Below are 24967 nucleotides of genomic sequence, written 5' to 3'. Positions count from 1 at the left end.
CCTTTCCTCCCTACAGAGAAGTTACATTGTTTCATGTAAACAGAGCTGCCAAGATGGGGGATGAACTTTTTCTGCGGAGAATTGTGCGCATAAACCTGTGATGCCTGCCAGTGCATCAGCCAGCCGCACTGAAAGTGCCATCTTTAATGTGAATTGTTACTCACTGTCCCATTTAATTAACACAAGGATTTTCACTTTCTCTTCACTTCTCTGACACAAGTGTTTATATAGGTCACTCTGAATGAGCGAAATCTCACAGAGCTGCAGTTGTAGTTCAAAAGGTGACTAACTTATGTCATAATGATATATTGCAAAATAACCCAAATCTTGAATATTTCTTGAAGGAAAAAGGCATCCCCACCCTGTTGTGAAATACTTTTGACTGTCACTTTCAGGGGTCATCGTGGAAAGTGTTGATAGATGGATTCCACTATATAGATATAAAAAGCATACACACATATTTACGCATCCACATAGCTATATATAACTGCACCAGCAATGCAGACAACTCAGGTAGTTACTATCAAAGGCGTCTGTAATTGTTATCAGCAATGTTCTGAAGTTCAGACCCAGGTCATGTCCCCTGAATGCCTCAATGTTATTTTAAACTTGAAGTACAAAACTTATCAGACTCATTTGTGACAGAACATGTTGCTGGGAAAGTTTTTTTTTTCTTTTTTGATGTTTATACATAACTTTTCCACGTACAGAATGATAAGATCAGAGAAAAAAACATCTTTTCACAATACAGGTCCGCCGAATGGAACACAGGAATGACATTCTCCACCCATTGTGCTAGGATACTGCGAATGTTTGGAAAAAGCAGGAACATCATTAGTGTTCACGTAATCAGAGTCCGTATCAGGGGACGTGCACAATGCTGAAAGATTTGGGAAAGAAAATGCTTGCTTTAAAATAATATTATTTTCTGCAGCATACAATTACATTGCTGTCATCCTTTTATCTATTATTTATCATTTGGCTGTGTTACTGGAGTTACCCAGTACCACAAATGGTAATTTTCAGCCAGGGAAGTCTCACCATGTTCAACTGTTTCCACCAAATATGAACAACATATTGCTTCAATTATGAACTAAAACCATGCACATCATTTGGAGCTCTAATGAAATGGGACTGCAACATTTAATGGATCCCAAATGGGGTAAAGTATCATTAGTGATGCACAGATTATTTAATAATGAACGACCGCCTGTACTCTACTGACAGTCAATCAGAAGGAACAGGCACAGTCCAGTATAATTAGTCCCTTATGATTCAGTCTTGGCTTTTGTTACTATATGATGTTCTACATTGTTTTATGGTTATTTGCAGATTTCAAACATCACCTGTAAGGGGGACTGAAATTCCCAATTGCTGAAGATGAGAATGATTGTTGACACTTGTCACTTTTTTCATTAAACAGGCTTGACTGTCCTCAGTCCTGTTTGTGTATTCACTGCTCACTTCCCCCAGTGGCTCAGTGGTAAATGAATAGTTTCAGTGTCATGCTCTGCCATACAGAACAAGGTCCCTTGGTTTTGATTCTGGTTTATCCCGAGTTAGCTGATCATTTTAACGTAAATCGCAATCCGTGATTTCTGCATGTGTGATGTAAGAATCAGTTCTCTTTGTTCTGCGGTTGGCACAATGTGCTCCAAATACCAGCACACTAGGCCCAAATTTGGCCCTCCGGTTTTTTCGACGCACTTGCCCGAGGTGCGGCGACTTTCTGCTCCGAAGATGGCACCGAAAATGTAGCTCCATATTCTCCCCGCTCCGGGGACCGTCCTAGGGCTTAGCGTGGCGTGGCAAAAGCAGTGGGGGAGGGGGGGGGGCGGAGCTAGGGCCGTACTGCTGAAAGAGAGCTGGCAGGGGGGCGGAGCTAGGGCCCAGCGTCTGTAACAGTGCCGGCAGCATTGCGCATGCACACTGGAGCGTTCGCGCATGCGCAATGGGGGACTAACATTGGCAATCGGCCATTTTTAAAGGGAAAACCTTCTCATTGATTTTTGGTGCCTGCAGTCTGTGTGTTCCCAGCCCCCCTTAAAGTTTCCTCCTGTCAATCCCCTTTTGCGAGCCCAGCCTGCTGCTTCTTGGTTGTGTGGCCAGTTTACTGCTCTCCTGCCCAGGCTTCCCACCCACCACCCCTAGCCCTGGTCGAAGGGCTTGCCGGTGCGTGCTGCAGTTGGTGCGTTCTCCCGCATCTAGCCCTGGCAGAAGGGCTTGCCGGTGTGCGCTGCAGTCGGTGCATTCTCCCACTGCCTTCCCGGGGCCGAGGTAGGATTTTTAATTATTTATTTTTTTTTTTTAAGTGTATTATTGATGGTTTTTGCTTCTTTAATGTTGTTGTGAAGGTGTTAGTGCTTTGTCTTCCGCCCCGCCCCCCAGACCCCCCCCCCCCCCCATCTCTGGCTACCTGCGCTGATTTCTTAACTCTCTGCAAGGGTTTTCTGTGTGGGCCTCAAGTGGCCACATACACTGGCCTAAGTTAGATTGGAGCAACAATTAGCTGTCCAAACTGGCTTAAATGGCCAAAACAGGCATAGGTGGTTGGTAATGCCCCCTTTTGAAAAAAAAACTAAACCAAAAATAAATCCTAACTCACTTACATTGGCACAAATTAAATGTGCAGAATGGGGATTTTTAAGATACTTCAGAAAAATCAAGTTGCTCCAAAATGAAACTGAGCAACTCCTGGCCAAACTTGGGGCCACTGAGTGGATCGACTGGAACACAGAACAGGGAAATGTGCTGAGAAGGGCGAGAGTGGAACAGCTATTCGAAGAGGATATGTGATGATCAGCAGTTCAGTATGAATTGACTGGATGACTGAAGAGTAATGGAGTCATGAACATAAGAACATAAGAAATAGGAGCAGGAGAAGGCCATATGGCCCCTGCTCCGCCATTTAATACGATCATGGCTGATCCGATCATGGACTCAGGTCCACTTCCCTGCCTGCTCTACATAACCCCTTATTCCCTTATCGTTTAAGAAACTGTCTATTTCTGTCTTAAATTTACTCAATGTCCCAGCTTCCACAGCTCTCTGAGGCAGCGAATTCCACAGATCCACAAACCTCTGAGAGAAGAAATCTCTCCTCATCAGTTTTAAATGGGCGGCCCCTTATTCTAAGATTATGCCCCCTAGTTCTAGTCTCCCCTATCAGTGGAAACATCCTCTCTGCATCCACCTTGTCAAGCCCCCTCATAATCTTATACATTTCGATAAGATCACCTCTCATTCTTCTGAATTCCAATGAGTAGAGGCCCAACCTACTCAACCTTTCCTCTTAAGTCAACCACCTCATCTCTGGAATCAACCTTGTGAACCTTCTCTGAACTGCCTGCAAAGCAAGTATATCTTTTTGTAAATATGAAAACCAAAACTGTACGCAGTATCCAGGTGTGGCCTCAACAATACCCTGTACAACTGTAGCAAGACTTCCCTGCTTTTATACTCCATCCCTTTTGCAATAAAGGCCAAGATTCCATTGGCCTTCCTGATCACTTGCTGTTCCTGCATACTAACCTTTTGTGTTTCATGCACAAGTACCCCCAGGTCCTGCTGTACTGCAGCACTTTGCAATCTTTCTCCATTTAAATAATAACTCGCTCTTTGATTTTTTTTCTGCCAAAGTGCATGACCTCACACTTTCCAACATTATACTCCATCTGTCAAATTTTTGCCCACTCACTTAACCTGCCTATGTCCTTTTGCAGATTTTGTGTGTCCTCCTCACACATTGCTTTTCCTCCCATTTTTGTATCGTTGGCAAACTTGGCTACATTACACTCAGTCCCTTCCTCCAAGTCATTAATATAGATTGAAAATACTTGAATTTCTATAGTGTCTTTCAAAATGCTTTATCAATTATTTTTGGAATGCATTTATTATGCAGGTAAAAGTACCCACAACATCTCTCGATGAAATGAATGGCCAGTTCATCTGTCTTTAGGTGGTGGTGATTGAAAGAAAATTGTACGCTGGGATTCCTGTAGAACCCCTTGTTATGGTTAGAGTACCTCCAAACATGGGTGCAGATATTTATATCACACTGCTGGACACAATACATTGGGGGTCATTTTGACTTTGGGGGATAGTGTAAAATGGGGGATATCAATTCAGTTGCCCGTTAAACATCTCTCCTGATTTTCATTATCATGGAAATGAAAATAGGGTATGATGAGTAATGGACAGGTGAATTAATATTGCCCATTTTACACTGTCACCCAAAGTCAAAATTATCCCATTCTGTCTGGAACACCTGCACCAGGTTTGAATTGGAAAAAAAAAAATACCTTACATGAATTTCTTTCTCAATTTTCCCCAGTCTTCTGATGTCAATGCCCTCTGGCACTTTGTCCAAATGGTTGTTCATCACATGTCAGCCTAGCCATTGAGTTTCGACAGCCCTTTTCAACTGTGGTGATCAATACAGACAAGTCTGTTTCTGTTCTTCCCCAATATCCATGCACATGGACTCTTTGCCAGGATAATCAGCAGGAGTGGGAAACCTGGCTCATTTCTCCCATTCCTGGACAAGGATACTGAGGCAAACTGTAAAACTGACCAGACAACTCAACAAACCTGCACCTTCCGGACTTTCTGGCTCAGTACCACACCATGCGGTGAGCAATAAGACTGAAATATACTTTTCTACTTCCGCTGGAGACTGCTACTTCTTCATACAGATGTGAGAAAATCTGTGAAACTCTTCAGTGATGTACAATCTTCACCAGCAATGTATATGGTTAAGGAAACCAAATGAAGGAAATGCCAGAGCACGTGAGCCGCCCACATGAGAAATCAAGGAGACTAGACTTGTTTAAAGATGCTTTAAAAAAAAGTGGACCTTTGCTTCTTGTAAAAGTTCCTCATAGCTGCTGAGTCTCACGCACTGGCAGCCCTTGTCACGCTTTCACACAAGCAATCAAAAATCTCACGACCGATCTCTGGAATGAAAAATGTGCTTCAAAAAATGCCCAGTAGGAGACAGATAAGAAACACCCATGTTGCACACTGCTGATAGAGGCTTACTGTTGTTTAAGATTTTAAAAAATGTTGTTTTACAGGAGCTGTTTTTGCGGAGAGTGGTGAGAGATGTCAAATTTCTAAGTTTGTTAAATAAATTTTGTCAGCGCGAACTTTTAAAAAATCAGTCTGTTACAAAGAAATTAATTCATATCTTTGTTTAAATAATAACTGTTGATGTGGTTGGGGGCTGGGGGTGGGGGGGCGAGAAAGAAGGGGGACCTGACTTGAAATGGTTACTGAAAATTAATTGGAGCTAAAAATGAGATACGTGCAATGTTGTTACTTACTGAAGAACTTTTATCATAACTGTCATTGCATTCTGTTGCTCTGTCACATAACAGAACAAATGCTAAAAACTTCTCACAGGGAGATTAATGGAAAATAGCAGACTCCATGACCCGTGACAGACTTTACAGCATCTTAACCACTGCATATTGAAATAACAGTGGTGTTGGGGTGAGTTAGAGGCTTTAACAATCTTGGCAACCAGAGGATATTCACAAGTGACTTGAGCTGTGCTCCTGTGGTTTATCACATCATCTAATCAACTATATTGTGTTACAGCCTTGCAATACAACCTAACCCAATAGTTATTATGCATTTAATTCAGGATACAGAATAGGTTTGTGCTAAAAACCACAAAACTGTGATGTGCCTAAACTAACATAGAAGCAATGTATCTAAGACTAACAGCAGTACAGATACCTGTTAAAATGTGAAGATGTTAAAGCTACAATATAAGGCTGCAACTACACAACCAGCTAAATTTTTAGTTTAACTTCTCCAAAACCATCTTAGCACAGATAAAAGAAATCTGATGAGCCGACATTTAATAAAAATGTTTTTTACAGGAAGGTGATCGGTCATGTAACCACATGTAAAGAGCTCAATAGTACGATGGAAATTTGGAAACTTTTGAAAAATGTCTCCCTCCACCCAGCATTGACAGACAAGCTGGTGGAAATCATCAAAAACAAAGCGGGCGGGTAAGTGGAGCTGAGTCCACGGCCAGATCAGCCATGATCTTGTTGAGTGGCGGAGCAGGCTCGAGGGGCTAGATGGCCTACTCCTGTTCCTAATTCTTTTGTCTAAATCGAAGTGCCAGATTGAATGAAAGCAACAGCAGACATGCATCTGTCACTGTAAATTCAAAATGCATCAGTTCAAAGATGTTTCATTGAGGTGCAAATCAGGATTTTGTTAATTCATTCTTGTGTACTGGAGTTTAGATTAGAGACAATCGGGTAGATTTTCTGATTGAGGGAATCAAATCGGAAAAATTAGGGTAAAATGAGTTATGGTTGATTTCCACCTATATAGTGTGCCATTTAACTTTTAGGTCAGGCTTCATCACTGGTACCACAAATTCCTGTAAATTTAATGTTATTTATACTAAAATTATCCCCCAATGATTTTATTTGGAGGGCCACAAATTTCTGATTATTACACCAGTTTAACAGTCAGTCATATGCCCACCTATAGAAAAATTAGGGTGTACATTTATAGAGCCCTGTAGCAAGATTTGCAGCAGCAATTAGAGGTTATGTCTGAATCTCTTACTTAAAAAAAAAATTCATTCCTTAGTTGTGGTTGTCACCGGCAAGGCCAGTGTTTATTGCCCATCCCTAATTGCCCCTGAGAAGGTGTTGCTGAGCCGCCTTCTTGAACCTCTGCAGTCCATGTGGTGAAGGTACTCCCACAGTGCTGTTAGGGAGGGAGTTTCAGTGATATATTTCCAAGTCAGGATGCTGTGCGACTTGGAGGGAAACTTGGAGGTGATGGTGTTCCCATGCTCCTGGCGCCCTTGTCCTTCTAGGTGGTAGAGATCATAGGTTTGAGAGGTGCTGCCGAAGAAGCCGTGGCAAGTTACTGCAGTGCATCTTCTAGATGGTACACACTGCAGCTACAGTGCGTCGGTGGTGGAGGGAGTGAATGTTTAAGGTGGTCGATGGGAGGCCAATCAACTGGGTTGCTTTGTCCTGGATGGTGTCAAGCTTCTTGAGTGTTGTTGGAGCAGCACTCATCCAGGCAAATGGAGAGTATTCCATCACACTCTTGACTTGTGCCTTGTAGACAGTGGAAAGGCTTTGGGGAGTCAGGAGGTGAGACACTCTCCACGTAATATCCAGCCTCTGACCGGTTCTTGTAGCCATAGTATTTCTGTAATTGGTCCAGTTAAGTTTCTGTTCAATGGTGACCCCCCAGGATGTTGATGGTGGGGGATTCATCAAAGGTAACAGAATTAGCCATTGCCTGGCACTTGTGTGCCGTGAATGTTACTTGCCACTTATCAGCCCAAGCCTTGATGTCGTCCGGGTCTTGCTGCATGCGGCATGAACTACTTCATTATCTGAGGAGTTGCGAATGGAACTGAACACTGTGCAATCATTTACGAACATCCCCACTTCTGACCTTATGATGGAGGGAAGGTCATTGATGAAGCAGCTGAAGATGGTTGGGCCTAGGATACTGCCCTGAGGAACTCTTGTCCTGGAGCTGAGATGATTGACCTCCAACAACCATAATCATCTTCCTTTGTGCTAGTTATGACCCCAGCCAGCGGAGAGCTTTCACCCTGATTCCCACTGACTTCCGTTTTACTAGGGCTCCTTGATGCCACACTCGGTCAAGTGCTGCCTCGATGTCAAGGGCAGTCACTCTCACCTGACCTCTGTATTTCAGCTCTTTTGTCCATGTTTGCATCAAGGCTGTAATGAGGTCTGAAGCCGAGTGGTCCTGGCAAAAACAAAACCGAGCATCGATGAGCAGGTTATTAGTGAGTAAGTGCTGCTTGATAGCACTATCGACGACACCTTCCATCACTTTGCTGATGATTGAGAGTAAACGGACAGAGCAGTAATTGGCCGGATTGGATTTGTCCTGGTTTTTGTAAACAGGATATAGCTGGGATTTTTCCACTTGCTCTATTTTTTGTTTCTTTTTTTATTTTCACTTAGTTCATAGTTGCCAACCATTTACTTTTTGAGCAAGAGATATGCGTTTTATCCTACGTATGTGGTGCCCCTCATGCTGACTGATCCCCGGACATTTTAACTTGCCTTACAATGCATTGCATCTCATCTCTTCTGAAGTAAGCCTGATCGCATTTCAAAAGTACTTGGATGTGCACTTGAAGTGCCGTAACCTACAAGGCTACGGACCAAGAGCTGGTAAGTGAGATTTCGACCAGCACAGACACGGTGGACCGAATGGCCTCTTTCTGTGTCGTAAATTTCTGTGATTCTTATGTGCAATGTTTCAGCATGTATGCAAATGTGATAGGGTGCAAGACATTGTGTTGTGGATTTGTTGGTCCCAAAACATTTGGCAGTTTTGCTTAGTTTAACATCCCCATATTCTGCCCAACCTTTCCTCTTTGCTCGTTCTTCTGATCCATATATACATCATTCACAGAGGTCAATACAAGAGGGGACTTTTATAATTACTTGCCAGTTTGATGAATGGCAACTTTTTTTTTCACAAGTCAACTAAATTAAATTTTCATTGACTGGAAACTGTGGCAAGGTTCAAACAGAGTGTGGAACTAATTCTGTCACTTGAAGTGTTCCTTGTGCCAGATAAAAGGACCACATTGTCGAGAGTTTCAGTTTTTAAGAGATTCCTGGTTTCTTCATTTTTGAAGCATTTAATTTGCCCCGGACTACATAGGATGAGGAAAACCATATGTCAAACAGTATTTGCAGTCAAATTGTTGACTCGATGGATGCCCAAATGACACTTGAAGTTTCTTTGCTCCCTTTGGAAATCAAGGTACCAACCTTTACATTGGAAAATGTAATTACTTAACTAAATGGAGGCAGACAAAAAGCAGGAAACTATAGACCAGTTAGCCTATCATCTGTGGTTGGGAAATTGTTAGAGTTCATTATTAAAGAAGCAGTAGCAGGACATTTGGAAAAGTGTAATTCGGTCAGGCAGAGTCAGCATGGATTTATGAAGGGGAAGTCATGTTTGACAAATTTGCTGGAATTCTTTGAGGATGTAACGAACAGGGTGGATAAAGGGGAACCAGTGGAAGTGGTGTATTTGAACTTCCAGATGGCATTTGACAAGGTGCCAGATAAAAGGTTACTGCACAAGATAAAAGTTCACGGGGTTGGGGGTAATATATTAGCATGGATAGAGGATTGGCTAACGAGCAGAAAACATAGAGTCGGGATAAATGGTTCATTCTCAGGTTGACAATCAATAACTAATGGGGCGCCGCAGGGATCAGTGCTGGGACCCCAACTATTTACAATCTACATTAACAACTTGGAAGAAGGGACCGAGTGTAACGTAGCCAATGTTTGCTGACGATACAAAGATGGGAGGAACATCAATGTGTGAGGAGGACACACAAAATCTGCAAAAGGAAAAGGATAACTGAGTGGGCATAAATTTGGCAGATGGAGCATAATATTGGAAAGTGTGAGGTCATGCACTTTGGCAGAAAAAAAATCAAAGAGCAAGTTATTATTTAAAAGGAGAAAGATTGCAAAGTGCTGCAGTACAGCGGGACCTGGGGATACTTGTGCATGAAACACAAAAGGATAGTATGCAGGTACAGCAAGTGATCAGGAAGGCCAATGGAATCTTGGCCTTTATTGCAAAAGGGATGGAGTATAAAAGCAGGGAAGTCTTGCTACAGTTATACAGGGTATTGGTGAGGCCACACCTGGAATACTGCGTGCAGTTTTGGTTTACATATTTACAAAAGGAAGTACTTGCTTTGGAGGCAGTTCAGAGAAGGTTCACTAGGTTGATTCCGGAGATGAGGGGGTTGACATGAGGAAAGGCTGAGCAGGTTGGGCCTCTACTCATTGAAATTCAGAAGAATGAGAGGTGATCTTATCGAAACGTATAAGATTATGAGGGGGCTTGACAAGGTGGATGCAGAGAGGATGTTTCCACTGATAGGGGAGACTAGAACTAGGGTGCATAAACTTAGAATAAGGGGCCACCCATTTAAAACTGAGATGAGGAGGAATTTCTTCTCTCAGAAGGTTGTAAATTTGTGGAATTTGCTGCCTCAGAGAGCTGCAGAACCTGGGATATTGAATAAATTTAAGACAGAGTGAGACAGTTTCTTAACCGATAAGGGAATAAAGGGTTATGGGGAGCAGGCAGGGAAGTGGACCTGAGTTCATGATCGGATCAGCCATGATCGTATTAAATGGCGGAGCAGGCTTGAGGGGCCATATGGCCTACTCCTGCTCCTATTTCTTATTATGTTCAAAACACTTTCAAAGAACATGCACACAATCACAATGAGGAACTGTTACAACTGTCCAATACAATGTTCTATTCGAATGAATGCGTGGCTAAATGATGTAAAGTAAACACGTTACGAGGAATCTTGAATCAGAGAGGGTCACTTTATCTTCCATGCAAGTGATGCAGTCATATTTTCTCAACAAGAGTTAACTGTGATATTTGTTTATGAAATTATACAATTATATTACCTAACATCATTTGATCACTGATGGTGCCCTTTTAATTGTATTAATGGGGCCGGTTTTCATCCGGGTAATTTCCAGTTGTTGCTATAGACATATGCAATATAAATTCGGCTGCAGTGTGTTATTGCATAAAGTAGGTGCCAAAAGTGCTGTTTCCCAGGGCTAGTGAATTCATCTCAGTCTCCATGGACCATGGGAGCCCACATAAATGGGCTGTGGGTGTTGCAGCCATTGAAGGTTTCTCACAAGTGCAAGGTGCCATCAACTGTACACCTTTGGCCATCAAAACTCCTGCCAACAGACCCGGCACCTTCATGAACCATACAAGGTTTTCTTCCCTTAATGTACAGTGAAATAACCACCCACAGTGGTTCACGCTCATGATGCCTTCATCTTGCAGCCCTCCAGCATTCATATCCTTCTTTGGGCCCAACATTGCCCAAGCCGTTTTTTCGGCGCACTGACCTGAAGCGCGCCTACTTTGTGCGCTGGAACGGGCGCCAGAAAAAAGGGGCCCTATCTTGGCCGCTCTTCGGAGTCCCCGGAGTCGTGGTGTGCCGTGGAGACTGAAGGGGGGGGCGGAGCAACAGGCCAGCACAAAAAGCACTGCCGGCACCTGCGCGCATGCTCAGTGAGAGCTGCGCACATGCTCCTGCTCTCCCAGCGCGTCCTGTGGGCTGTGAGCAGGAACTGATGCTTGCAGCCCCTATCCCAGGCCGAAGGGACGCCCAATCTCGCCGCACCCTATCCCCGGCCGAGTGGCCTCCCGCACCGGCCGGCCGGCCCACTGAGTTCCCGAGCGAGGTAGGACTTCGGTTCTATTTTTTATTTAGTAGTTGTGTGTGCTTGAGAGTTTTGATGGGGGGGTGGGGGTGGCGGCGGAGGGGGGGGGGCGCGGAGGAAAGTTTTGTGGGGGGGGGGGGGAGAGAAAGTGTATGCGGGGGGGAAGAAAGAGTGTATTGGGGGGGAGGAGGAGAGTTTTTTGAGGGTGGCGGGGGGGGGGAGAGAAAGTGTATTGTATACCAGCATCTCTCTCTCTCTGGCTACCCCCCCACCCACTCCCCCGGTGACATCGCGGCCAGCAGCTCGCATTTCTCCGTTTTTATTAGTATTTTAATTGTTCGAGCTTTTCCTTGCAATGTTTGGTGCTTGGTTCTTGAGGTCCTCTCCAGTTCCCTTCCCTCCCCTATCCCTGCCCTAATGTCTGCCGAATATGCACTGCTTTTTCTTCACTGCCACAAGGTTTTTCAGAGCTAGCCACATACGCTGACTTAAGTCGATTTGGAGTAAGTTACTGCTGGCCAAAGTGGCATAAATGAACAAAACTACCGTAAGTGTCTGGGAACGCCCCCTTTTGAAAAAAAAAATCGTACCTAACTGACTTACTCTGGAGCAAATTTTGGGGGGGGAAATGGCATTTTTTAAACTTACATCAGAAAAATCAATTTACTCCAAAAAAATTGATGCAAGTCATGGCCAAAGTTGGGCCCTTGATGAGGAGCAACATGTCACAGGCTGGCTGCTAGGAGATGAGGGAAAACTCCAGATTTTGGCTGATGGCTCGATAAATGCCAGCAGAGATCAGATACAAAACAGCCATGACTCAACCAGAGCAGTCACTGCACAGTCGATAGGTCCTTAAACTATGTTAGGAAGCCACTGTTGCTGATAGATGTACAGGAGGAAACTGATGAACCGAACGAAGGATGCAATTGCAGTGGGAGATCTCCTTCAGCCAAAGTTATATTCTAGCAACTCACTGAACATGGCTTCTCCTAAATGACTCTACCATACACTCCCCATTTCCTGCCCAGAATACCATCTCAACCAGTCCATCCACTCTCCAGTAAAGATGTTACATCCCTCTGACCATCATTCATACACCTACCTGGCTTTGCCATGTTCACAGCTCTTATAGAAACACTCTGCAGACCAGATCAGAAAAAAGCTAAGGGTCCGACACTTTAATCGTGTTTGCAAATGCCAAATTAAATAATCAACATCCAGGTATCAGTCAGACAGTGCCTTTTTACATCTCTTTTCTCATACGCTGCAACTTTTAAGAGGTGTTCTCCCAGCGGCTTGAGCACAGAGGCTGCTGAGAACGTGAGATACAAGATCCACCTGGGTGAGATATAGAATAGCTACCATCCCTAGTATAGCAGCATGGATCATTACTTTTTGAATTTGGAAAAAGAACTGTGCGTCTAGAAAACAGAGCACTGAAGTAGTCACGCTGTTGAGTGGAGATTTAAAATTGCTTTAAAGCAAACATTACTGTAGTATATGTGCTTTCAATATAATGCTGGTATTCAAAAAAAAAACATTAAAAATAAATCTCCAAATGGATCCAAGATTTTCTGAAGTTCCATATCAGAGCTCCAGATGACAGCTAGGAGATTTCCCACTAACCTCTGTGATTGGTTTCGATCAGTACCGTGTGGGAGGAGTTGAAACTGGTAGAATTCAGTGACAATGGGCTGTAGAGTGCAGTGGGAGTTTGGGAGCAGATTAAAGATCACCCATCAGGTACGGGATTTTATGTTTTCTCTCATCATTTTTCTCCCTCGACTCCTAAAGATGTTGGGGCCGAAATTCAGGGTCCAGATAAGGTCCGTTACCGCGGTTTTGCGGCGGAATCGAGTGGCCGCCACGATCCAAATTCACCTCGGGGATTTTTCGGGCGGTTCCAACTTCCGTCCCGCTGCTGCCGACCGCCCCAAGCGCATCATCAAAGCGCGCACCGCCAATCTCCCGCACCTCCATCCCACTCTGCGCAAACTTTACCTCAGAAAATTGCAGATCCACCGCACAGTGCCCCCGACAGCTTTTTCTGTCGGTGCACCAGGTTTCTTGTTTGCGGCGGCCCTTCAAGGGGAGGGCGCACTGCTGCGGCCGCCATGTTTTTTTTTTGCCGGCCGACTTCCTGATCGGCCGGACAATTATCGCCCCGGGTTCGGGCAGATCGCCCACCTCTTGGATGCCAGACCGCTGGCCCAGCTGAAACCCTACCTGGTGGCCCAGTGGCCGAACTTAAAAAACGGTGCTTCTCTCCCCTTTAAATGAGGGGAGAGATGTGGTGACGCACACGTGCACTGACATCAACACCGCTCCGACGCTGAATGACAACGGCGGTGACCCTGCCCCGCCCCCACTTCCGCCCCTCACCAGCACTTACCGCCACACTTCCGCCCCCTTCCGGTCCGATGCGAAAAAAACTTAAAAGAGGAGAAAATCGATTGGAAACCGGCCTCAACGCAACTGACGGTAAAAACTTCAAAGGTAATTCGGTGCGCCAGCTTCCTGGCAGGCCTGAATTTCGGCCCCGTTAACTCCTTGTTCGGGTTTGGTTCCACAGGTGCCCTCCAGTACATCGCCCAAGTGCTCACTATTCATGTGTGAGTTTTGACAGTAAATCATGGCAGGCTTGTCGACTACATGGGCATCACAACGGAGCCCAACTCTTTCCTCACCCAATGTCCACATGTACAGAGGTCAGTGGATATAGAGATAGTGATCACAAGCGAAAAACCCTGGAGTGACTTCTCCCCCTTCAACCCAAGAGTACTGAGCGCAATTGGAACATCCCTACTGCTACCTTGGTTGAGATCAACTAATTTAGCACAGATCCCTGGGATAAAACCCAGGATCTTCCTGATCTGAATGGCTCATGTACCTACAGGAGCGTAGTAATTGCCGAGCCATCGAATTAATCATGATTTTATTGGACAACACCTATCTTTACATTGAAATTACTCCTCACACAATTATATTGCAGTGAGTTTTTCAGAATACAGGTGTATTTTCATCTGTACATACTGTGGTGGATGAAGTTTTGGTCTGGAAACACTTACCTTTGTCTGGAAGCAGCAGAAGAGTTGGGTCAGGTAGGGGTGCTTTCTTGCTAATGCCAGTATCCTCTTCTCGGTCATTGTGCAGTCCACATCATCGTCTTGGAGAATGACATCCTTCTTTAGCACCTTCACAGCGTAGACTTCATCTGTACCTTTTAGCTCAGCCAACATGACCTGCAATTTATAAAAGAAAACAAGAATATTTGTACTCTATTCCAAGCACTGGATCCAGGGATGTACCAACCACGAGTCCATTCACACTCCCATGAATAATGTTCACAAATACAATACTGGATTGAAGAAGCAAGTAGATGCAGTTATGTCCTAGATGTCTTCAACACGTTTCACAAACCATGGGGTAAGTGAAGTCAGTGGATAGTAAAATTGAGGTGTGAAACATGTAGCCGATCCGATTCTGTCAGTTTCTCACTGGGCTAGGTTAACATTTCTCCCTAATGTAAAGAGGAGTCTGTGGGGTGCAAATTCATTTCGCTCAGCTTTCTGGCAGCATGTGCCACAAGCCATAGGCTCATCTGAAATCGGGCCTCATCAGCAAATTGCCAGTGAGCTGCGAATGCCAACTGGACCAGCTGCCTCCCGGGTCGTGGCCCTCAGGTAGGTCCTGGGAGGGGGGAGGTGTGGTGATCGGGAGGGGGAGGAAAGATTCGGGAGGGAGTGCAGCGATGGCTGGCAACTGCTCCTCCAGGCTCTACATCCAAATGGAGTTCACGGTGAGCTCTGATAAAGTGTCAAGACCTGAAATTCTAACTCGTTTGTTCTCTCCAAAATAGCTGACTGATCCGTTGAGTGTTTCCAGCATTTTCTATTTTTACTAAGAGAAGCTAATAGCTGTAGAATAGAATCATAGAATTACAGAATGATTACAGCACAAAAGGAGACCATTTGGCCTGTTGAGCTTGTCGGCACTCTGCAAGACCACTTCAGTAGGTCGCACATGCTCGCACTTTTCCCTTGGCCCTGCAATTTTTTTCCTTCAGGTCCTTTATGAAAGCCACGATAGAATCTGCCTCCACCATCTTTTCAGGCAGTAAAGCCACTCGCTGCGTAAAATAAATTTTTCCTCATGTTGTCTTTGGTTCTTCTACCAATCATCTTAAATCTGTGTCCTCTGGTTCTCGATCCTGCCACCAATGTGAACACTTTCTCTCCATCTACTCTGTCTAGACCCCTCATGATTTTGAACACCTCCATCAAATCTCTGCTCTAAGGAGAACAATCACAACTCCTCCAGTCTATCCACGTAGCAGAAGTCCCTCATCCCTGGAAACATTCTTGTAAATCCTTTCTGCACCCTCTCTAAGGCCTTCACATCCTTCCTAAAGTGCGGGGCCCACAACTGGACACAATACTCCAGTTGAGGCCGCACCAATGTTTTATAAAAGTTCATCATAACGTCCTTGCTTTTGTACTCGATGCCGCTATTTATGAAGTCCACGATCCTGTATGCTATTAACTGCTTTCTCAACCTGCCCTGCCACCTTCAATGATTTGTGCACATATACCCCTAGGTCTCTCTGTTCATGCACCCTCTTCAGAATTGTACCTTTTAGTTTATATTACTTCTCCTTATTCTTCCCACCAAAATATATCACTTTGCACTTTACTGACTTACTGACGATATAATACTTGTTACATGTTTTATTTACAAAGTAACACAAGTCTGAATTATTGATGCAGAATTCTATGCTTTTAAATTGTATGTCAAAATAAATATTTTGGGTTGCAACATATCTCTAATCCCACAACCAAAAAGCAATTTCTCGTGTTCCCAATGGGAAGCATTCACCTCTGGCTGTGATGATTCTACCTCTTGGACACAGAAAAGAATGGATAAAGTACATGAATAATAGCGCAATACTGATCTGCAGTAAAATCTGTATTTGCGACTGTTCCTATTGGTATTCTACCTTCATTGACTGTTGTTCTGCATGTTTAAACTAACCTGAAGATTCCAGCTCCCATACTGACTGTGTGATCTCTCCCACAGGGACAGTGCAATCTCTCCCATACGGACAGTGTGATCTCTCCCACAGGGACAGTGCAATCTCTCCCATACGGACAGTGAAATCTCTCCCATACGGACAGTGTGATCTCTCCCACAGGGACAGTGCAATCTCTCCCATACGGACAGTGCAATCTCTCCCATATGGACAGTGTGATCTCTCTCTCCCATACTGACAGTGTGATCTCTCTCTCCCATACTGTCAGTGAGATCTCTCTCTCCCGTACTGACAGTGTGATCTCGCTCTCCTGTACTGACAGTGTGATCTCGCTCTCCCGTACGGACAGTGTGATCTCTCTCTCCCATACGGACAGTGTGATCTCTCTCCGATACGGATAGTGTGATCTCTCTCTCCCATACGGATAGTGTGATCTCTCCTCCCATACGGACAGTGTGATCTCTCTCTCCCATACTGACAGTGTGATCTCTCTCTCCCATACTGACAGTATGATCTCTCTCTCCCATACTGACAGTGTAATCTCTCTCTCCCATAGGGACAGTGTGATGTCTCTCTCCCAAACGGAAAGTGCGATCTCTCTCCCATACGGACAGCGTGATCTCTCTCTCCCATACTGACAGTGTGATCTCTCTCCCATACTGACAGTGTGATCTCTCTCTCCCATACGGACAGTGTGATCTCTCTCTCCCATACTGACAGTGTGATCTCTCTCTCCCACACTGACCGTGTGATCTCTCTCTCCCATACGGACAGTGTGATCTCTCTCTTCCATACTGACGGTGTGATCTCTCTCCCATACTAACAGTGTGATCTCTCTCTCCCGTACTGACAGTGTGATCTCTCTCTCCCATACTGACAATGTGATCTCTCTCTCCCATACTGACAGTGTGATCTCTCGCTCCCATACTGACAGTGTGATCTCTCTCTCCCATACTGACAGTGTGATCTCTCTCCCATACGGACAGCGTGATCTCTCTCTCCCATACGGTCAGTGTGATATCTCTCCCATACGGACAGTGTGATCTCTCTCCCATACGGACAGTGTGATCTCTCTCTCCCATACGGACAGTGTGATCTCTCTCCCATATGGACAGTGTGATCTCTCTCTCCCATACTGACGGTGATCTCTCTCCCATACTGACAGCGTGATCTCTCTCTCCCGTACTGACAGTGTGATCTCTCTCTCCCATACTGACAGTGTGATCTCTCTCTCCCATACGGACAGTGTGATCTCTCTCTTCCATACTGACAGTGTGATCTCTCTCCCATACTAACAGTGTGATCTCTCTCTCCCGTACTGACAGTGTGATCTCTCTCCCATACGGACAGTGTGATCTCTCTCTCCCATACTGACAGTGTGATCTCTCTCTCCCATACTGACAGTGTGATCTCTCGCTCCCATACTGACAGTGTGATCTCTCTCTCCCATACTGACAGTGTGATCTCTCTCCCATACGGACAGCGTTATCTCTCTCTCCCATACGGTCAGTGTGATATCTCTCCCATACGGACAGTGTGATCTCTCTCCCATACAGACAGTGTGATCTCTCTCTCCCATAATGACGGTATGACCTCTCTCCCATACTGACAGTGTGATCTCTCTCTCCCATACGGACAGTGCGATCTCTCTCTCCCATACGGACAGTGTGATCTCGCTCTCCCATACTGACAGTGTGATCTGTCTCTCACATATGGACAGTGTGATCTCTCTCCCATACGGACAGTGTGATCGATCTCTCCCATATGGACAGTGTGATCTTTCTCTCCCGTACGGACATTGTGATCCATTCTCTCCCATACTGACAGTGTGATCTCTCTCTCACATACGGACAGTGTGATCTCTCTCTCCCATACGGACAGTGTGATCGATCTCTCCCATACGATCAGTGTGATCTCTGCCGTCCTTACTGACAGTGTAATCTCTCTCTCACATACAGACAGTGCGATCTCTCTCTCCCATACGGACAGTGTGATCTATCTCTCCCATACGGACAGTCTGATCTCTCTCTCCCATACGGACAGTGTGATCTCTCTCTCCCATACGGACAGTGTGATCTCTCTCCCATACTAACAGTGTGATCTCTCTCTCCCATATGGACAGTGTGATCTCTCTCTCACATACTGATAGTGTGATCTCTCTCTCCCATACTGACAGTGTGATCTCTCTCCCATACGGACAGTGTGATCTCTCTCTCCCATACTGACAGTGTGATCTCTCTCTCCCGTACTGACAGTGTGATCTCTTTCCCATACGGACAGTGTGATCTCTCTCTCTCACATACGGAGAGTGTGATATCTCTCCAATACAGACAGTGTGATCTCTCTCCCATACGGACAGTGTGATCTCTCTCTCCCATGCGGACAGTGTGCTCTCTCTCCCATATGGACAGTGTGATCTCTCTCTCCCATACTGACGGTGATCTCTCTCCCATACTGACAGTGTGATCTCTCTCTCCCGTACTGACAGTGTGATCTCTCTCCCATACGGACAGTGTGATCGATCTCTCCCATACGGACAGTGTGATCTCTCTCACCCGTACGGACAGTGTGATCCATCTCTCCCATACTGACAGTGTGATCTCTCTCGCATATACTGACAGTGTGATCTCTCTCTCACATACGGACAGTGCGATCTCTCTCTCCCATACGGACAGTGTGATCTATCTCTCCCATACGGACAGTGTGATCTCTCTCTCCCATACGGACAGTGTGATCTCTCTCTCCCATACTGATGGTTTGATCTCTCTCCCATACTAACAGTGTGATCTCTCTCTCCCGTACTGACAGTGTGATCTCTCTCTCCCATACTGACAGTGTGATCCGTCTCTCACATATTGACAGTGTGATCACTCGCTCCCATACGGAAAGTGTGATCTCTCTCTCCCATACTGACAGTGTGATCCGTCTCTCACATATGGACAGTGTGATCTCTCTCTCCCATACTGACAGTGTGATCTCTCTCCCATACGGACAGTGTGATCACTCTCTCCTATACGGACAGTGTGATCTATCTCTCCCATACGGACAGTCTGATCTCTCTCTCCCATACGGACAGTGTGATCTCTCTCTCCCATACGGACAGTGTGATCTCTCTCCCATACTAACAGTGTGATCTCTCTCTCCCATATGGACAGTGTGATCTCTCTCTCACATACTGATAGTGTGATCTCTCTCTCCCATACTGACAGTGTGATCTCTCTCCCATACGGACAGTGTGATCTCTCTCTCCCATACTGACAGTGTGATCTCTCTCTCCCATACGGACAGTGTGATCTCTCTCTCCCATACGGACAGTGTGATCTCTCTCTCCCATACTGACAGTGTGATCTCTCTCCCATACTGACAGTGTGATCTCTCTCTCCCATACTGACAGTGTGATATCTCTCTCCAATACTGACAGTGTGATCTCTCTCTCCCATACTGACAGTGTGATCTATCTCTCCCATACGGACAGTGTGATCTATCTCTCCCATACGGACAGTGTGATCTATCTCTCCCATACTGACAGTGTGATCTCTCTCAAATACTTACAGTGTGATCTCTCTCTCCCGTACTGACAGTGTGATGTCTCTCCCATACTGACAGTGCGATCTCTCTCTCCCATACTGACAGTGTGATTTCTCTCTCCCACACTGACAGTGTGATCTCGCTCTCCTGTACTGACAGTGTGATCTCGCTCTCCCGTACGGACAGTGTGATCTCTCTCTCCCATACGGACAGTGTGATCTCTCTCCCATACGGACAGTGTGATCTCTCTCCCAGACGGACAGTGTGATCTCTCTCTCCCATATGAACAGTGTGATCTCTCTCTCCCATACTGACAGAGTGATCTCTCTCGCCCGTACTGACAATGTGATCTCTCTTCCATACTGACAGTGTGGTCTTTTTCTCCCATACTGACAGTGTGATCTCTCCTCCCATATGGACAGTGTGATCTCTCTCTCCCATACGGACAGTGTGATCTCTCTCTCCCATACGAACAGTGCGATCTCTCCCTTACGGACAGCGCAATCTTTCCCATATGGACAGTGTGATCTCTCTCCCATACTGACAGTGCGATCTCTCTCTCCCATACTGACAATGTGATCTCTCCCTCCAATACTGTCAGTGAGATCTCTCTCTCCCGTACTGACAGTGTGATCTCGCTCTCCTGTACTGACAGTGTGATTTCTCTCCATTACGGACAGTGTGATCCCTCTCTCCCATACGGACAGTGTGATCTCTCTCTCCCATACGGACAGTGTGATCTCTTTCTCCCCTACGGAGAGTGTGATTTCTCTCCATTACGGACAGTGTGATCCCTCTCTCCCATACGGACAGTGTGATCTCTCTCTCCCATACGGACAGTGTGATCTCTCTCTCCCGTACTGACAGTGTGATCTCTCTCCCATACTGACAGTGTGATCTATCTCTCCCATACTGACAGTGTGATCTATCTCTCCCATACGGACAGTGTGATCTCGCTCTCCCATACTGACAGTGTGATCTCTCTCCGATACGGATAGTGTGATCTCTCTCTCCCATACGGACAGTGTGATCTCTCCTCCCATACGGACAGTGTGATCTCTCTCTCCCATACTGACAGTGTGATCTCTCTCTCCCAAACGGTAAGTCTGATCTCTCTCCCATACGGACAGCGTGATCTCTCTCTCCCATATGACAGTGTGATCTCTCTCTCCCATACTGACAGTGTGATCTCTCTCTCTCAAACTGACAGTGTGATCTCTCTCGCCCGTACTGACAGTGTGATCTCTCTCCCATACTGACAGTGTGATCTCTCTCTCCCATACTGACAGTGTGATCTCTCTCTCCCATTCTGACAGTGTGATCTTTTTCTTACATACAGAAAGTGTGATCTCTCTCTCCCATACGGACAGTGTAATTTCTTTCTCCCATACTGACAGTGTGATCTCTCCCATACGGACAGTGCGATCTCTTCCTTACGGACAGTGCAATCTTTCCCATATGGACAGTGGGATCTCTCTCTCCCATACTGACAGTGTGATCTCTCTCCCATACTGTCAGTGAGATCTCTCTCTCCCGTACTGACAGTGTGATCTCGCTCTCCTGTACTGACAGTGTGATCTCTCTCTCCCATACGGCCAGTGTGATCTCTTTCTCCCTACGGACAGTGTGATTTCTCTCCATTACGGACAGTGTGATCTCTCTCTCCCATTCTGACCATGTGATCTCTCTCTCCCATACTGACAGTGTGATCTTTTTCTTACATACAGAGAGTGTGATCTCTCTCTCCCATACGGACAGTGTAATTTCTTTCTCCCATACTGACAGTGTGATCTCTCCCATACGGACAGTGCGATCTCTTCCTTACGGACAGTGCAATCTTTCCCATATGGACAGTGGGATCTCTTTCTCCCATACTGACAGTGTGATCTCTCGCCTATACTGACAGTGTGATGTCTCTCCCATACTGACAGTGTGATCTTTCTCTCCCATACTGACAGTGTGATCTCTCTCTCCCATATTGACAGTGTGATCTATCTCTCCCATACGGACAGTGTGATCTCTCTCTCCCATACGGACAGTGTGATCTCTCTCTCCCATACGGACAGGGTGATCTCTCTCTCCCATACTGACAGTGTGATCTCTCTCTCCCATACGGACAGTGTGATCTCTCTCTCCCATACTGACAAGTGTGATCTCCCTCCGATACGGATAGTGTGATCTCTCTCTCCCGTACGGACAGTGTGATCTCTCTCTCCCATACGGACAGTGTGATCTCTCTCTCCCTTACTGACAGTGTGATCGCTCTCTCCCATACTGACAGTGTGATCTCTCTCCCATACGGACAGCGTGATCTCTCTCTCTCAAACTGAAAGTGTGATCTCTCTCCCATACGGACAGCGTGATCTCTCTCTCCCATACTGACAGTGTGATCTCTCTCCCATACTGACAGTGTGATCTCTCTCCCATATGGACAGTGTGATGTCTCTCTCCCATACGGACAGTGTGATCTCTCTCCCATACGGACAGTGTGATGTCTCTCTCCCATACGGACAGTGTGATCTCTCTCTCCCATACTGACAGTGTGATCTCTCTCTCACATACGGACAGTGTGATCTATCTCTCCCATATGGACAGTGTGATCTCTCTCTCCCATACTGACAGTGTGATCTCTCTCCCATACTGACAGTGTGATCTCTCTACTCCATACTGACAGTGTGATCTCTCTCTAACATACGGACAGTGTGATCTCTCTTTCCCGTACGGACAGTGTGATCCATCTCTCCCATACTGACAGTGTGATCTCTCTCTCACATACGGACAGTGTGATCTATCTCTCCCATATGGACAGTGTGATCTCTCTCTCCCATACTGACAGTGTGATCTCTCTCCCATACTGACAGTGTGATCTCTCTCCTCCATACTGACAGTGTGATCTCTCTCTAATATACGGACAGTGTGATCTCTCTCTCACATACTGATAGTGTGATCTCTCTCTCCCATACTGACAGTGTGATCTCTCTCCCATACTGACAGTGTGATCTCTCTCTCACATACGGACAGTGTGATCTATCTCTCCCATATGGACAGTGTGATCTCTCTCTCCCATACTGACAGTGTGATCTCTCTCCCATACTGACAGTGTGATCTCTCTCTAACATACGGACAGTGTGATCTCTTTCCCGTACGGACAGTGTGATCCATCTCTCCCATACTGACAGTGTGATCTCTCTATCACATACGGACAGTGTGATCTATCTCTCCCATATGGACAGTGTGATCTCTCTCTCCCATACTGACAGTGTGATCTCTCTCCCATACTGACAGTGTGATCTCTCTCCTCCATACTGACAGTGTGATCTCTCTCTAACATACGGACAGTGTGATCTCTCTCTCACATACTGATAGTGTGATCTCTCTCTCCCATACTGACAGTGTGATCTCTCTCCCATACTGACAGTGAGATCTCTCTCACCCATACTGACAGTGTGATCTCTCTCTCCCATACGGACAGTGTGATCTCTCTCTCACATACTGACAGTGTGATCTCTCTCTCCCATATGGACAGTGTGATCTCTCTCTCCCATACTGACGGTGTGATCTCGCTCCCATACTAACAGTGTGATCTCTCTCTCCGGTACTGACAGTGTGATCTCTCTCTCCCATACTGACAGTGTGATCTCTCTCTCCCATAGGGACAGTGTGATCTCTCTCTCCCGTACGGACAGTGTGATCTCTCTCTCCCATACGGACAGTGTGATCTCTCTCTCCCATACGGACAGTGTGATCTCTCTCTCCCATACAGAGAGTGTGATATCTCTCCAATACGGACATTGTGATCTCTCTCCCATACGGACAGTGTGATCTCTCTCTCCCATACGGACAGTGTGATCTCTCTCCGATACGGATAGTGTGATCTCTCTCTCCCATACGGACAGTGTGATCTCTCCTCCCATACGGACAGTGTGATCTCTCTCTCCCATACTGACAGTGTGATCTCTCTCTCCCATACTGACAGTATGATCTCTCTCTCCCATACTGACAGTGTAATCTCTCTCTCCCATAGGGACAGTGTGATGTCTCTCTCCCAAACGGAAAGTGCGATCTCTCTCCCATACGGACAGCGTGATCTCTCTCTCCCATACTGACAGTGTGATCTCTCTCCCATACTGACAGTGTGATCTCTCTCTCCCATACGGACAGTGTGATCTCTCTCCCATACTGACAGTGTGATCTCTCTCTCCCACACTGACCGTGTGATCTCTCTCTCCCATACGGACAGTGTGATCTCTCTCTTCCATACTGACGGTGTGATCTCTCTCCCATACTAACAGTGTGATCTCTCTCTCCCGTACTGACAGTGTGATCTCTCTCTCCCATACTGACAATGTGATCTCTCTCTCCCATACTGACAGTGTGATCTCTCGCTCCCATACTGACAGTGTGATCTCTCTCTCCCATACTGACAGTGTGATCTCTCTCCCATACGGACAGCGTGATCTCTCTCTCCCATACGGTCAGTGTGATATCTCTCCCATACGGACAGTGTGATCTCTCTCCCATACGGACAGTGTGATCTCTCTCTCCCATACGGACAGTGTGATCTCTCTCCCATATGGACAGTGTGATCTCTCTCTCCCATACTGACGGTGATCTCTCTCCCATACTGACAGCGTGATCTCTCTCTCCCGTACTGACAGTGTGATCTCTCTCTCCCATACTGACAGTGTGATCTCTCTCTCCCATACGGACAGTGTGATCTCTCTCTTCCATACTGACAGTGTGATCTCTCTCCCATACTAACAGTGTGATCTCTCTCTCCCGTACTGACAGTGTGATCTCTCTCCCATACGGACAGTGTGATCTCTCTCTCCCATACTGACAGTGTGATCTCTCTCTCCCATACTGACAGTGTGATCTCTCGCTCCCATACTGACAGTGTGATCTCTCTCTCCCATACTGACAGTGTGATCTCTCTCCCATACGGACAGCGTTATCTCTCTCTCCCATACGGTCAGTGTGATATCTCTCCCATACGGACAGTGTGATCTCTCTCCCATACAGACAGTGTGATCTCTCTCTCCCATAATGACGGTATGACCTCTCTCCCATACTGACAGTGTGATCTCTCTCTCCCATACGGACAGTGCGATCTCTCTCTCCCATA

General features: G+C 46.0%; 1 protein-coding gene across 3 annotated transcripts in view; it reads right to left on the bottom strand.

Moving 5' to 3' along the window:
- LOC139273052 (protein kinase C epsilon type) overlaps positions 1 to 24967 on the bottom strand; it is an 801226-nt gene that overhangs the window by 238424 nt on the left and 537835 nt on the right. For all 3 annotated transcript variants that reach the window (XM_070889353.1, XM_070889354.1, XM_070889356.1), the window contains one exon: positions 14354 to 14527. In XM_070889353.1, the coding sequence (XP_070745454.1) occupies positions 14354 to 14527 (174 nt within the window). The remainder of the gene's footprint in view (positions 1 to 14353; positions 14528 to 24967) is intronic.

Source organism: Pristiophorus japonicus, chromosome 9, assembly GCF_044704955.1.
Source record: "Pristiophorus japonicus isolate sPriJap1 chromosome 9, sPriJap1.hap1, whole genome shotgun sequence".
In the NCBI taxonomy this organism is placed as follows: domain Eukaryota; kingdom Metazoa; phylum Chordata; class Chondrichthyes; family Pristiophoridae; genus Pristiophorus; species Pristiophorus japonicus.
Note: the sequence above shows the minus strand (reverse complement) of the source record. Positions and strands in the feature narration are given on the sequence as shown.